The following is a 14622-nucleotide window of genomic DNA, read 5'->3' as shown; positions in this document are numbered from 1 at the left end:
TGATTTTTATCCGCATTGGTTCCTGTTAGCTTTCACATATGCATTCCTCTGTTTTGTGTAAAAGTCGTTTTGCAAAGGGTAACTTCAATGTACTTTGGATGACCTTAATAGAAGTCTGATGTTCAGCTGGTCGTGGTGGCACACGCCTTTAATCCCAGCACTTGGGAGGCAGAGGCAGGCAGATTTCTGAGTTAGAGGCCAGCCTGGTCTACAGAGGGGTTCCAGGACAGCCAGGGATACACAGAGAAACCCTGTCTCGAAAAAACCAACCAAAAAAAACCTCTGCTGCTCACTTTGAGAAATTACATTCAGGTACCGCATTCTCTCTGTGTTCGCATCTGTTTGTCATCCCGCCGACTCCTTGTCCACCTGATTACGGAAACCCTGATTCCCTGCAGGTTGAGGGACCCACTGAGACCAGTCCTCGGCGCTGTGACTTAAACACTACTGAGAATGCTAGTGTGTGTGGCGGCTCAGTCTATAACGGTAGCATTCAAGGGGATGAAGCAAGAATATCACCAGTTCTGAGCCATCCAGGCTACAAATAAATTCATGTCTCATAAAACAAAACCACACACAAACGATACGTACCAACTAAAACAGCACACATGATGTATACCATACAAAACATTTTTTCTGGCGATCAGGTACAGTTTAGTTGTAAACTGATAGTCTAACATATATGAGGCCTTAGTTCACTAACCAGTGCCACAAAAGAAGTGATTAAAAAAGACATTTCATTTTTGCATATATATGTATGTATACATATATATATACACACACACATATATATATATATATATATATATATATATATATATATATACATATGTATATATGTACACACAAAATTTTAGAAATGGAGTTTTGCTACATTGCCCAGGCTGGCTTCAAACTTCCTTAAGATGCTCCTGTTTCAGCCTTCTAAGTAGCTATGGTGGCAATGCTACTATACATAGGTTATTTGTAAAACAGTATTTTGTCTTGTTTTGTTTTCTTACCTGTGATTTTTCAAGTAGATCCACCAAAATAGGAGGTAATTCTTCTGCATCTAAGTATTCAAGCAATTCTCCTTCTTCATAAGGCAATCGGATGGTCTCAGAATCTCAATTTAAAAACAAAGTTTATAAGAACCAGCTCACAGAGAGGTTAGGACTGTAACTTAAATTACTCTTAAAAATAGAATACACTTAAAAATAGAATACACTAGGCTAAAGAGAGGGCTCAGTGATTAAGAGCACTTGCCATTCTTGCAGAAGACCTGGGTTCTATACCTAGTACCCACAGGGCAGCTCATAAGTGACTGGTCACCTCGGGGGGCACCTGCACTCATGTGTACATACCCATACAAACACATATATACACATACACATAATTAAAATAAAAATAAATCTTAAAAACACAGCTCAAAGGCTTAGTCTTATAAGCCAATCATATTGTAGTGCTGAAAAACGTGTTGAGTATATAACATTTTAAATAAGAACAGGAGAATAGACATGTCTATTCTCTTTCTACCTCTACATGCTAAGAGTTTGGATTCTAGATCAGGGATACCACATTGGGTTTATATGGTGCCATGGACTAAACTCCAGCTCTGTGCATGCTGGAGTAGTCTAACAACAAAGCTATATTCTTATCTCCACAAATAAAATTCTTCACTAGCTAAGCTCCTTGTAGTGCTCACATGATTCAATTCTGAGGTGCCTCTTTCAATGAAATCTAAGAATATTCATGTTTTAATGCTCTTCACATCCCCAGTATTAGAAATACTTTTTAGAAATATCTTCAGTGTTTACTATTTTTTTTGCTGTCTCAATAAAAATTACTTAAAAGGCAATGAATGCTTTACAAGTTTTTATACTCAGTATATAAAATGCAGCTAAAATATCTTAAAGTATAGATAGCATTAAAAGAAATATAATTGTTAAAAATCACCTGTTCTATTAACTCTAAGACATAATCAGGCCGGCAAGATGGTTCGGTGGCTAAAGCACTTGGAACTAAGCTTGAACACCTGAGTGCTCTCACTGGGACCTACTCACAAGTGGCTGGGTCCTCCCTCCCACCTCCAACTAAATAAAGTAAAATATAAAAGGAAATAGGGAGTGAGGAGATGGCTCAGGCATTAAGAGCTCAGACTGCTCTAGAGGACCCCGGTTCAATTCCCAGCACTCACATGGTGGCTCAAAATCATCTCTAAGTTTGTTTCAGTGTATGCAATCTCTTCTTCTGGACCCTGAAAGGTACCAGGCATGCATGTGGTACACAGATATATATGCAGGCAAAACATCCATTCACATAAAACAAAAATTAATTAACCCAAAGTTTTAAAGATACAATCAATTATAATAATTTTCAAATGCAGGCTCTGGAAGAATCATCTATACACTACAACAATGTCAAACATTCTGGCAAAGGTCATGAAGAGAAAGAGTATGGAATAAATAAGAATTTGTCTTTTAATCAGGATGGACTCTGATTAAAGGTCAGCTTTTAATATTTTAAGAGCTAACTTTCAAAAGCAGAGGTGTTTTGTGGCAGGCAAACTTTAGACGGTCTTACCTGATCCGTTTTTCCCCCTGAGCATCAGAGAATAGCCTTCATTGCCTGGGTACAGATTGACTACTAAACACGACAAAGTCTCCTGCATAACAAGCTTCTCTAACAAGTTCACATTTCTTCTTAATTTCTGCTTTAAAAAGAAGTGAAGCTTATGAAAAACCTGTTGGTGACCTTTCCATACTACAATCCCGAATACCTGGGAACTGTCACAATTCACAGGACAGTAATGTCACTAGCATGCTTTAGACAAAATAACTCACACCATAAACTTACTATGCATGCATATATACCTGCAATCTCAGCACTCGGAAGATGCCAAGGCAAAAAGATTGAGTTCCAGGCCAGCATGGATCTTAGTACATAGCAATACTAGCTTTTAGACCAGTGGTTCTCAGTCTGTGGGTCACAACCCCTTTGGGGGTCTAATAACCTTCACAGGGGTCTCCTCAGACCATCAGAAATCAGATATTTACATTATGATTCAGTTATGAGTCAATTACAGTTATGAAGTAGCAACACAAGTCATTTTATAGTTGGGGTACACAACATAAGAAACCGTACTAAAGCTGGGCGGTGGTGGTGGTGGCGGCGGCGCACACCTTTAATCCCAGCCCTTGGGAGGCAGAGGCAGGTGGATTTCTGAGTTTGAGGCCAGCCTGGTCTACAGAGTGAGCTCCAGGACAGCCAGGGCTATACAGAGAAACCCTGTCTCAAAAAAAAAAAAAAACAAAAAAAAAAAAAAAAAAGAAGAAAGAAAGAAACTGTATTAACCGTATTAAAGGGCCGCAGTACTAGGAAGGCTGAGAAGCAGTGTTTTAAACAAACAACAACAAAAAGCATGGCAGCTGATGTCTATAAGCACAGCATACGGCAGGCTGAGGCAAAGCATCATCGTAATACTTGAAGGCCAACTGGGGTCTCAAAGGGAAGACAGAAACAAAAGGAAGAAAGGAAAAGAAAGAGAGAAACGCAACCCATGCATGAAGGGTGGGGACTGCTTTCACTGCACAGTGGTAAGGCTACATTTCTTAGCAACTCATAATCTCCTTAGATGTGAAGTTATTCAGTAAGTCAGCTGAAATGCTGAGCCTGAAAAGAGCTAACTGGTGAAAAAAAAATAGAGTTTTCTATAAATTCATCTATTTATAATATTTTAAAATATTACATCATATGTCCCATATATTTTATTCAAGTATGATATAACTTAAACACCTGAATTTTTAAAACATTTATCTAGAAATGTGCACACATATCAAAATCCACAATTTTATAATATGTGGTTTTGCATGAAACCAACTTAAAGATTAAAGTCATTTCATCTATTTTAGGAAAAACATGAGATAATTTCTTTTCGATATTTAAAACCAGAAATCTGTTTTGATTACCTCATATTAAATGTCTAACTTTAAACTCATCACTGTGTATCAGGTGGGGTATCCCACACCACAGGCTTCCTGTGGATGTCAGAGAACAATTTGTGGAAGTCAGTTCTCTCCTTCCACCATGCAGATCCTGGGAATCCTCTTAGGCTTCAAAGCAAGTCCCTTTATCTGCTGAACTATCTCAGTGGCCCCAAGAATCACACATATTTTATCAATATCAAAACACAATAGCCGGGCTTGGTGGTGCACGCTTTTAGTCCCAGCACTCATGAGGCAGAGGCAGGCAGATTTCTGAGTTTGAGGCCAGCCTGGTCTACAAAGAGAGTTCCAGGACAGCAAGGGCTATACAGAGAAACCCTGTCTCAGAAAACAAAAACAAAACAAAACAAAACAAAACAAAAAACAGAATGGAAACACTATGCAATCTGAAAATGAAGAGGGTGGGTACTTTAATGTATCTCAAAACAAAATAAAACCATAAAACAATTAGTAGCAACAACATCAAAAAGCCTATTGGCTGGAAATGTCTTTCTTAAATGGGCAGATAGCACCTTTGGCTCCAGGGCCCACTAATTGCTCAGCTCTGCCTCTGTAGCTTAAAAGCAGGCAGACAACAACAATACATCATGTGGGGCTTGCAGACTCCCTTTAGATTCTTTAGGATCTCTCTCTCCTGCTCCCTCTCCCTTTCTCTCTCTCTTAGTTCTAGTTTCTAAAATGATGGATATAGAAATTATGCAAATTATTATGACTTGACAAACATTAAAAAACCCATATGCTTTAAATATGCAATCTGCTAGGTAATACTTGAATAAAACATGGAAAATATGCCATAATAATTACTTATAAATTTAAGGGTTTTTTTTTTCCCCTAAGACATTTTAAAAATCAGACAGTAGAAGCTCACAAAGCCCCTCAAACACTTTTAGCCAGAGAAGTTAAATTTCGGGTAAATTATGAACTGCTCAATGGCCATGTTTAAGTCCATATACATTTTTTTTCTTAAAGCTGTGTGTACACACAATCCCAACCCTCTGGGGGCTCTCCATGAGTTCTATGCCAGAACAGTAAAACCCACATCTCAAACAAACCACACACAAGATATCCTTTCTTTAATAAATTGCAACTTTGCTTAACAACAACAAAAAAGGTCGATTGCTATTGATTCTAACTATAGATGATACCTTTATGCTGAATAAAAATGAATTAGCTATAAGCTTATTCTCTGATACATTCATTTTCACTAGCACATCTGAATTCTTCCCATATGTGCAGATAAATCTCAAGAAAAGGGTTACTGAGATCCATCCGCAAGTCTGAAAAACCAGGTGTCAAAGGCAGCCAACAGACGACACTGTGGCTTTATGATCGCCTATGACTGCGTGTACTGTGCTCTTCACCTAACTCAGATTACCTAGGGAATGTAACCACTCAGCTATACAACTGACTGCAGTCTGACTGAAAAAGATGTTCGACTATGAACATACAAATCACTGGCTGCTTCAAAAATAATGTTCTAAAGAACTTCTCCATTCTACCACAACTCCAAAGCCCAATACTTTAAAAAATTTATATTTACCTTAACCTCAGGTTCTTTTTCACATTCTTCAACATATAAGTCATAAAGTTTTTGAAATATAGACTTTCTAGAAAAAAAGCAATAAATATTCAATGTGAAGATTGTTTGCTGTTCATTATTTTAAATATTTTAATTCTGTAATCAAAACTTGAAAAGACTTTAATTAATATAGTACATTACCCTGTATATATTACAAGATATTGACTTCAATGTTTCTACATCAACATGTCTTTTAATTTCTGTACAATGCCAATTCAACATGGTGTTACATTAACTGGCTCACTTAAGAATCCATAATGCAGTCTGAGTATCCCTGGACTGTTTTGGACTTCTTTAGTTTCTGAAATATGAGACTATAGTGTAGGGTCACATACATCTACAGAAAGACACGTAAGACAATCTTATATACCACTTTTTACTGTGCAGCATTCTAACTGTAATCTGTCACATCATGAAAATGTCCATTTGTCACAAGTAGGGAGGGAGAGAAGGACCTGGGAGGGAAAGTGGAAAGGGTAGGGGAAGGGGTTGAGGGGAGAGGGGAATCTGATCTGGTATTGGGTGAGGGGAAAGGACTGAAGCCCTGAGGGCCAGAAGAAAAAAAAGGAAACAGGCAACCTCAGGAAATAGAAGGTTGGGACCCTCCCTTCCCCCAGAATGCACAGAGACCTGGGAAGTGAGAGTCTCTCAGGACTCAAAGGGAGGGACCTTAGATGAAATGCCCAATAGTAAGGAGAGGGAACTTATAGAGCCCACCTCCAGCAGGAAGACAGGACATCAAGAGAGGGGTGGGGTTGCCATCCCACAGTCACATCTCTGACCCATAATTGTTCCTGTCTGAAAGAATTACAGGGATGGTAATGGAGAGGAGCCTGAGGAAAAGAAGGTCCAGTGACAGGCCCAAAGTGGGATCCAGCTCAAGGGGAGGTCCAAGGCCTGACACTATTACTGAGGCTATGGAGTGCTCACAAAAAGGGATCTATCTCATGACTGCCCTCTGAAAGATCCAACAAGCAGCTGAAAGAGTCAGATACAGATATTTGCACCCAACCAATGGACAGAAGCAGCTGACCCCTGTTGTTGAATTAGGGAAGGCTGAAAGAAGATGAGGAGAAGGGCAATCCTATAGGAGGACTAGCAGTCTCAATTAATCTGGACCCCCGAGATCTTTCAAACACTGGACCACCAAACAGGCAGCATACACCAGCTGATATGAGGCCCCCAACACACATACAATAGAGGACTTCCAGGTCTGTGTTCATTCAGATGATGCACCTAACCCTCAAGAGACTGGAGGCCCTAGGAAGTTTAGAGGTCAGGTGGGATCGGGGGTGGGGGCATCCATGTGGAGAAGGCATGGGGTGGGGTAGAGAGGAGGTATGGGATGTGGAGCAGTCCAGTCGGAGGGTGGATGGAGGGGGGTGGGGAATGGAATATGGAGTGTAAGAAATAAATTAAAAATAAAAACAATTAAAAAAAAAGAAAAGAAAATGCCCATTTGTGACACTCCATCAAGATTCCTAAGCTGCATATTGTGGAGTATCAAGGATGCTCAACCTGTCCATACAAAGACCTGACAACATTTCCATGTCTACAGTAGGTGGTAGGTATCTTAGTTCACTGACTTAGGCGTTACCGATTAAGCAGTCGTACCTTCCACTAGACAGGTATTTCCTTTTAGGAGGTTTCTGCTGAGCACTTTCGACGATGTACTGAAACAGAGAAGTTGGTCAAAGAGCTTGCCTTCCGCTTTCCTGTGAGTGAGTAAGCAAGCTTCATGGCCGCAGCACGATAGACAGAGCAGCCCACTTAGTCACCTAGGCTCTGACAAGCCTGAGCTTACGCCTTGTACACAGGCCATAGATCCCACTAAGACCCAGCCCAGTGTTTTAGTACCATAAAATGCAATTCCACAGGACAAATATATTCTAAAAGTTTTATAGCTAAATGTATTTTTAAATTGCACATTTGAGTGCAGTGACACATATTTTAAGGTATTTTAGAGAAACTCATCAAGATAGAAAAACAACTTTAGAAATTCTATGGTCTGGTTTAAAATACTGTTCTCTTGAGGGTTATCAAAATGTCCTATTAAGGAATTTCTGTCAGCTACAAACCCCACTATTTCAACCTTTAATCAGTAGGCCTCACCTCTGCGCGATCCAAAGCTTGTTCTATAGCTTGCTGCTGGAAAAGGCAAATAGCACATTTGGCAATATTAATTATTTTCAGAAAAAAAAAAAAAAACACTTGACACTCATTATTAAGTGTTTGTTTCATTTTCTGAAAAAAGAGCAATGTGTCTTTCCTCTCCTCTATCCTCCAACGCATTACTAAGATTTTTTTAAAAAATGGCTGGGTACTTGATCTTAAGAAATGCTAAAATGGCACTGCAGTCAGGACCTGGGAGCTAGACATGCTTGTATCCATGCATATTCACTACTCCCTTCAAGTACTTAGGTATATCATTTAATATGTATACACGAAAGGCAAGAATCCCACAGGGACAATTCCCATTATTTCTAACCAAGGAGAACTAAATAGGTTAGTCCTGCAGAGCAGGAAGATGATGCACGCCTTCTATAGCCTGTCTCTAACCCCCACCCCCACCCCCACCAGCCTCTCAACTGTAGTAACAGCTTGTCCTCTGGACTCCACTGCAGGTATTTCTGCACAAAAGTGAGGATGGGATGGGGGATGGGGGAAGAAGAGACAGGGATTAGAGACTCTGTAGCCTATGCTGGCTGGAGCTCTCTTTCTAGCCTAAGCTGGCCTTCAACTCTTGGGGATCCTTTGACCTGAGTGTCCCAAGTACTGGAATTACATCTGTGTCAAACTAAACCTGCCTACATTTATTAATTTTAAAGCACCCAGGTGAAGGAGTTTGGGGAAATAGTTGAGTCCACATGCCTGCCACACAATCATGAATAACTGAGTTCAAACTCCAGAATCTGTACAAGAAAGCTAGACAGTGGGGCAAAAGCAGGGATCCCAATGAGGGGGCTGTATACCTCAGGGGTCAGCCTGACCTGCTCAGAAGTTCTAGGCCTAATGGACTGTCTCAAAATAAAAGGGGGACAGGGCTGGAGGAGGAGCAGTGACATTGCTATCACTTCTTTACCAAACATATAGGCCACATGCACAGAACAAACATAGACAAAGAAAGATGGAAGAAACTAAAATATGAGAGCCTCCCCCCAAATAAGCTACATTTGTATCAACCTCCTTGTCAAAGACTCAGAAAAATGGCAAAACACAGTTGACTTTTAATACATGAAGGATTTGTGTAACTTAAATGTCCTACCACTGAATTGACAAGATATGAGTTAGACATTTTCTAGAAAAAAAATTGGCATGACAACTAAGTTATCTGAGTCTATCCACAATATTTTTATGGAGCTAAAGGAAGAGAATAGTATAGGATACGCATTTTAACACACTATATTCACAGCTTACCATTGTGGCAACAGATAAGGACCCCCAAAAAGATAAAACTTAGACGTGCTGTGGAAGTGGGGTAGAAACCATGTCTTCTTCTATACTGCAGGAAAAAACAAATAGGAACTGTTAGCATAAGACTGCAAAAAAGAAAGACTGTCATTATCAGGAAAAGTACTCAAGGCACATACATTCCTAACATATCTTTAAAACAAACTTCTACCAGAGAATGTATTAAACCCACCTACACACAGATGAAAAAACTGCTCTCACGGAGTAGGGCAAAAAAGTCAGAGAATTCAAACCATTACCTCACACAGGTCAAAAGTAACACTGAGAAGACACCGGCTTTTACAACAACACTTTTAAACTGCCTTCCCTGCAGATTCTACAGCCTGCCCACTGGCTTTGACAGCTATGTGGGGTCACTTTCAAATTCAGTTCTTAATCACACTGATGGCAAAACCAGAAAACTCCTATTCCCCCAAGGGCCCCAGGCTACATTTCCAGACTTCTCTAATACTTTTACTTAAAAAAAAAAGGAGAAACACCTTTGAAAAATCTTTCCCATAATGCAGGGGGTCTCATCCTGCCTTACAAACCAAGTGACCTACCCAGCTTTAGGATGGATGCCCATGTCCCAGTCTCTGGATTCTGGTCAAAGTCTAGAGTAGAGTTGGGGGGGGGGGTGCAGAAATAAGGAAACACCACCATGGAAGCCCACTGTTCTAACCCTTTCTGCCTACCAAAGATGATACCCTCTGCTCTAAAAAACTGTTTTACAATTCTTCACCTATCAATTTGCACTTACTGCCACAGAAACTACACAACTCTGTTAAAGTACAAATTCTAGTGACAGAAAATCAGATTTCCTATACAAAACTCTTTTTCAGAGGGAAGGACCTCCAAAGCTTAAGCCAGTACAGGCTAAAGAAATATTATCTGATAGTATTAGTTTTTTTTCTAAAGATTTTATTTATTTATTTATTTATTTATTTATTTATTATATATAAGTACACTGTAGCTGTCTTCAGACACACCAGAAGAGGGCATCAGATCTCATTATGGGTGGTTGTGAGCCACCATGTGGTTGCTGGGATTTGAACTCAGGATGTTTGGAAGAGCAGTCAGTGCTCTTAACCACTGAGCCATCTCTCCAGCCCAGTATTAGTTTTTAAAAGCCAAAAACGTATCTTTTTTTTTTATTTTTTTAAATTTATTTTTTTAATTAGGTATTTTCTTCATTTACATTTCAAATGCTATCCCAAAAGTCCCCCAGACCCTCCCTACCCCAAAACTTATCTTTTTAAGAATAACATTATTCCTGTCTTTGAATTACTAGAGGAAGTGTAAGCAAAATTTAGGTGATTTTTTTTTTTGACCACTAAATTTAAATAACAAGACTCACAAATCCAATGTGGTAACTCAAATTACAGTTACTTTTTACTACATTAGAAGGGATACTATACTACTTTATTGCATAAAAGAACAAACTTTGTGTTATCTCTTATACTCTGCTTGTACATATAATCTATGAGAACCAAGAACCCATGTGAAAACTATTATAAACGAACCCATTATAAACATTATTGACATCTCAAGTTTACAGAGAATTCAATGCAAACGACTCACCTATTATCACAGTCTTATTTAGGCATTCTGTCCCTTCTCAATTTGTAACCTGAGGTTCTATTATTCCAACCTTCAGCCTACTCAAACCTGCACCCATTTTTCCTTTCCTTAAGCAAGGCATTACGAACGGATTTAATGAGAGCACTCACCTATTTTTTTTAATTTTGATGTTAAGTTTATATCAATCATAGTACCCTGTACTCGATCTAAGTCTGTGCACATCGCTTTTGCACTTGGCGTCCTAACTAGGTACTCTGATGGAGATAAAGATGGCTCCCAGAGTAGACATCAGCTAAACTGATTTCCCTGGTGAACTTGGGTCCCAACTGCAGATTTTTTTTTTAACCCAGGCTTTACCCTCAGAACGCCAACTCCACAGAGAAGCAACCGGCCTCTACTCAACAGTCACACCGCACTACGCCCTGAAGAAGCATTCTGCCAACCCTGCAGCGATTTTCCAGAAATACCTGTAGCAGAGCCCAAAGGACAAGCTATTAGCAAAAGTGCAGGCGAGCGGGGCCGCGGAGTGCGGAAGGGCGTTCACGCAGAATGGCCGCCTAGGTGCCCGCCCAACCCCGGGATCTGATCGACCTCCTCCCGTCACTTCTGATCCGGGCCGCTCCACGACACTAGACCGACAGCCGCTAGCCCACCGGCCAGCCCACCTAAGTCACCCACCACCTCCCGCCGCAGAACTCACCTAAGGCCTGCAGTAACGCCCACCCACACCTCCAACCGCCACTTCCTGCGGCCGCGCTTCCGATTGGCGCGTTGCTAGTGGAAGGGGCGGGTCTTGAGGCCGTACAAGGCCCGACACAACGCTCACTTACAGCTCCAACAGCGAGTTCCGGCGGCCGCTCTTCTGATTGGTGAACTGGGCGTGGCCGTGGGCGGGGTTGGAGCCGGGGCGGTGGCTGGACATTTTGGAAGGTGCTACTAGCGCAGCCAAGGAACCCTGGCTTTCTAGGGCTTTAGAGTAGCTTTAGGTGTGGGCAGAACCCTGGAGCAAGTTGTCCAGCCGGTCTGCGTGGCGCGGGAGAGCATGAGCGTTAACTTTCGTAGGGCAGGAAGCGGTTGAACTTCCAAACTTTGTGAAACATCTTTATCAAAGTTAACGAGTGCAGAGCTTAAAGCTTGCTTGCGGTATCCGTCTGGAGCCGGCGAATTTTACACCTATTTGTTTCGTGCGTATATGCATGCGGCACATTTGGAGGTCACAGGACAACTTGTGGGAGTCCGTTTTCCTCTTCTCGATCCTGGGGTTCTGGCTCAGAAAGTTAGGGTTGGCCGCAAGTGCCTTTATCAGGCAAAATGTCCCCCAACACCGATTCAGTTTTGTTTTAACCACCTCAGTGTTGAGTTCTAAAAATCTAGAAGAGGCACGATCGATCGGGGCACCATGAAGAATTTGGTGGTAATTCCGCACTTCAAAGCACGTTGAATCGTTGAGGATTTTTTTCCCCCAAGACAGGGTTTCTCTGTGTAACCCTGGCTGTCCTGGAACTCACTCTGTAGACCAGGTCGGCCTCGAACTCAGAAATCCGCCTGCTTCTGCCCCCTCAAGAGCTGGGATTAAAGGCGTGTGCCACCATGCCCAGCTTCCAAGTCTTTTCTTATCTTTTCCAAAGACACCTTTGAATGTCTCTCTTATTCCGCCCCCCCCCCTTTGGGTAAAACCTCATTAAAGTCATGAACAAGACATAAAGATCTCTAATCCCCTTAAAGGCTTCCAGTGATGATCTTTTTCTAAGATCCTTTGACAGATTGATAAAGCACACTACAGCGTACCTATGCACCACCTGGACTGAGCTAGCATTACAATAAAGATAGAGCAAGGCTCCAGCACAGGTCCTGGCTGCTGCTGCTGTTGTTCTTCTTGTTGCTGTCGTCGTTGTCGTTATTGTTATTATTATTGCTCTGGCTGACCTGAAACTTGTTATAAAGACCCGGTTGGCTTTGAACCGACAGAACTTGATCTACCTCTGGCTCCTGAGAGCTGAGATTAGTGCAGACTGCCACAACTAACCCTACACTGAGTTTTAAAACACCAATATCAGACAGAAAGCTGTTCCAGCAGAGGCCCACCCTCTCTGGCCCTCAGAGTGCTAGTGATGCCAGTCACTGGCAGGGATCTTGATGTCCTGAGTGCCCCCACATTCGTGTGTCTCAGTTTTGTGGTTGAAGGCTTGGCTTCCTAGCTCTAACCTGGCTACATGCTATTTTCTTGAGTTTCCTTTTCTCCCCTGCTCCCTAAGTCTTGCCTCTCTGTAGCCTGTCCTTATCACTGAATTCAAGGTGTTCTTCTCAGTATGAAGTGAAGGCTAGGAGGGAGGAGTCACAGTACTACCAGCATGTATAAGGGCCTAGACTGGATTGAAGACTGCCTGGAGACCTTGGTGATGGGTGTTGGCAGCTTTCCCCTCTCCTAGGCAGGGTCCTGCCAGCCAAGGCCTATGGACTGTCACCAGGGCCTGAGATAGTCCAGAAACTGGCACGTGGCTTCCAGTCCGTAAGTATGTGGTCAGATGTTCTAGACACTGAGATGTAAAGCACTTGGTTTGCCCTCCTAGAATGTGCCTTGCTAAGGTTGAGCTTGAGATAGTCTGAACTCCCAGTAATTCTACTGCCTGATGCTCTCTATTGACTTGTTTTGTCTCCCCACTTAAAGAGGTCTGCAGTTAATAAGCGTAACGGCCTGGGTCATCAGCCCTTGCATCCCTCCTGAGCCCAGCTTTTGACTCTTTCTTTTTGTTATCTCTTCATTCTCTTTCATCCCTGGTCTCCCTTGGGACCCTGTCCAGAACCTTGATAAAGCTGGTTCAGGCCATGTGTGGATACCGGGTGAGCTGGCCCCGAAGGTGGTAATTATCAGGGAGGATACAAGACTACCTGGGTACTAGAAATGTAGTTAAGTATTTGAATATTAAATATTTTTGCTCAGCCCCTGGTGTTCACAAAATAAACTCATCTTTGATATTGTTATGGCATATCCACCAGAGAAAACTCAAGACACAGGTTTAAGCCAACAGAAAGTCTTTATGAGCCAGACAAGCCACTATCCTGGGTGTTTGGGATCCCAGTGTTGTAGCCCCAACCTTTCTCAGGGCAGGTTTTTAAGCACAGAAACCATATTCTGGGTTGACACACTTGTTAACATGAACAGTTAGCTAGAAGCAGAAGCCAAAAAGCAAGGTAAATACATTTAGAAACTTTTCCAGAACTATGGGCTGTGGTTGATTAGGTCTTTGTTCATGTTTTTAGCCATGTGAGCGTTACATAATTGAGTCAGTTATGCTAAGATCTGGATTTCTTGTTTGTTTGTTTTTCAAAACAGGATTTCTCTGTATAGCCCTGGCTGTCCTGGTCTGGGTTTCTAATAAGGTCTGGGACCCTGTTACAATATGACTTAAGGCCCTGTGTGGTTTAGTCCGTCTGTGCCCCTCCTTTCACACACTGACCTTCTACTTACTAACCCTTATTTTGTCAATGATATTTTCACTGCTACTTTCCAGACAGGATCTCCCAGGCTGTCTTTCAACTTGTTACAGAGCTGTAGATGCCTTTGAACTCTTAATCCTCCTGCCTCCAACTCCCAAGCTGCTGTCATTTCAGGAATTTGCCATCACACCTGGCCTCAAAGTTGATTTTTTAAAAATAAAGTTCAATTAGTTTCACATTTATTTTATTTTACTGATTGTTTCTCATTAGGAAAGTTACAGTGTCATTTTCTCATTGTGGCATTAAAATTATTTAGTAGATTGGTTATTCTATGTAGCCACTAGAGGTCAGGACGTCACTTAAAAATAAGTATTGCACTGGTTGTGATAACAGATTTAACTTTTGGCTTGTGAAGGAAGGGTTGACACAATATTGCTTTTTTGATAGCTCCCTATATTTGTCAGGGTCCTTCTCTAGAGTAACAGAATTTATAGAATGAACCTGGATAGATAGATAGATAGATAGATAGATAGATAGATAGATAGACAGATAGATAAATGGATGGATGGATGGATGGATGGATGGATGGAT

At 41.5% G+C, this 14622-nt stretch overlaps 1 protein-coding gene across 13 annotated transcripts in view; it reads right to left on the bottom strand.

Moving 5' to 3' along the window:
- Supt20h (SPT20 homolog, SAGA complex component) overlaps positions 1-11346 on the bottom strand; it is a 34426-nt gene extending 23080 nt beyond the window's left edge. For 5 of the 13 annotated variants that reach the window (XM_029474982.1, XM_029474985.1, XM_029474986.1 and 2 more), the window contains exons 1-7: positions 10951-11280; positions 8980-9064; positions 7675-7710; positions 7177-7235; positions 5524-5590; positions 2563-2692; positions 1002-1105 (exon numbers count right to left, since the gene is read on the bottom strand). In XM_029474982.1, coding sequence (XP_029330842.1) covers positions 1002-1105; positions 2563-2692; positions 5524-5590; positions 7177-7235; positions 7675-7710; positions 8980-8982 — 399 coding nt within the window. In that variant the 5' untranslated portion in view covers positions 8983-9064; positions 10951-11280. The other 8 variants (XM_029474983.1, XM_029474988.1, XM_021158930.2 and 5 more) reach the window with 7 other exon arrangements.
- Positions 11347-14622: the final 3276 nt, after the last annotated feature.

This window comes from Mus caroli, chromosome 3, assembly GCF_900094665.2.
Source record: "Mus caroli chromosome 3, CAROLI_EIJ_v1.1, whole genome shotgun sequence".
Lineage (NCBI taxonomy): Eukaryota > Metazoa > Chordata > Mammalia > Rodentia > Muridae > Mus > Mus caroli.
Note: the sequence above shows the minus strand (reverse complement) of the source record. Positions and strands in the feature narration are given on the sequence as shown.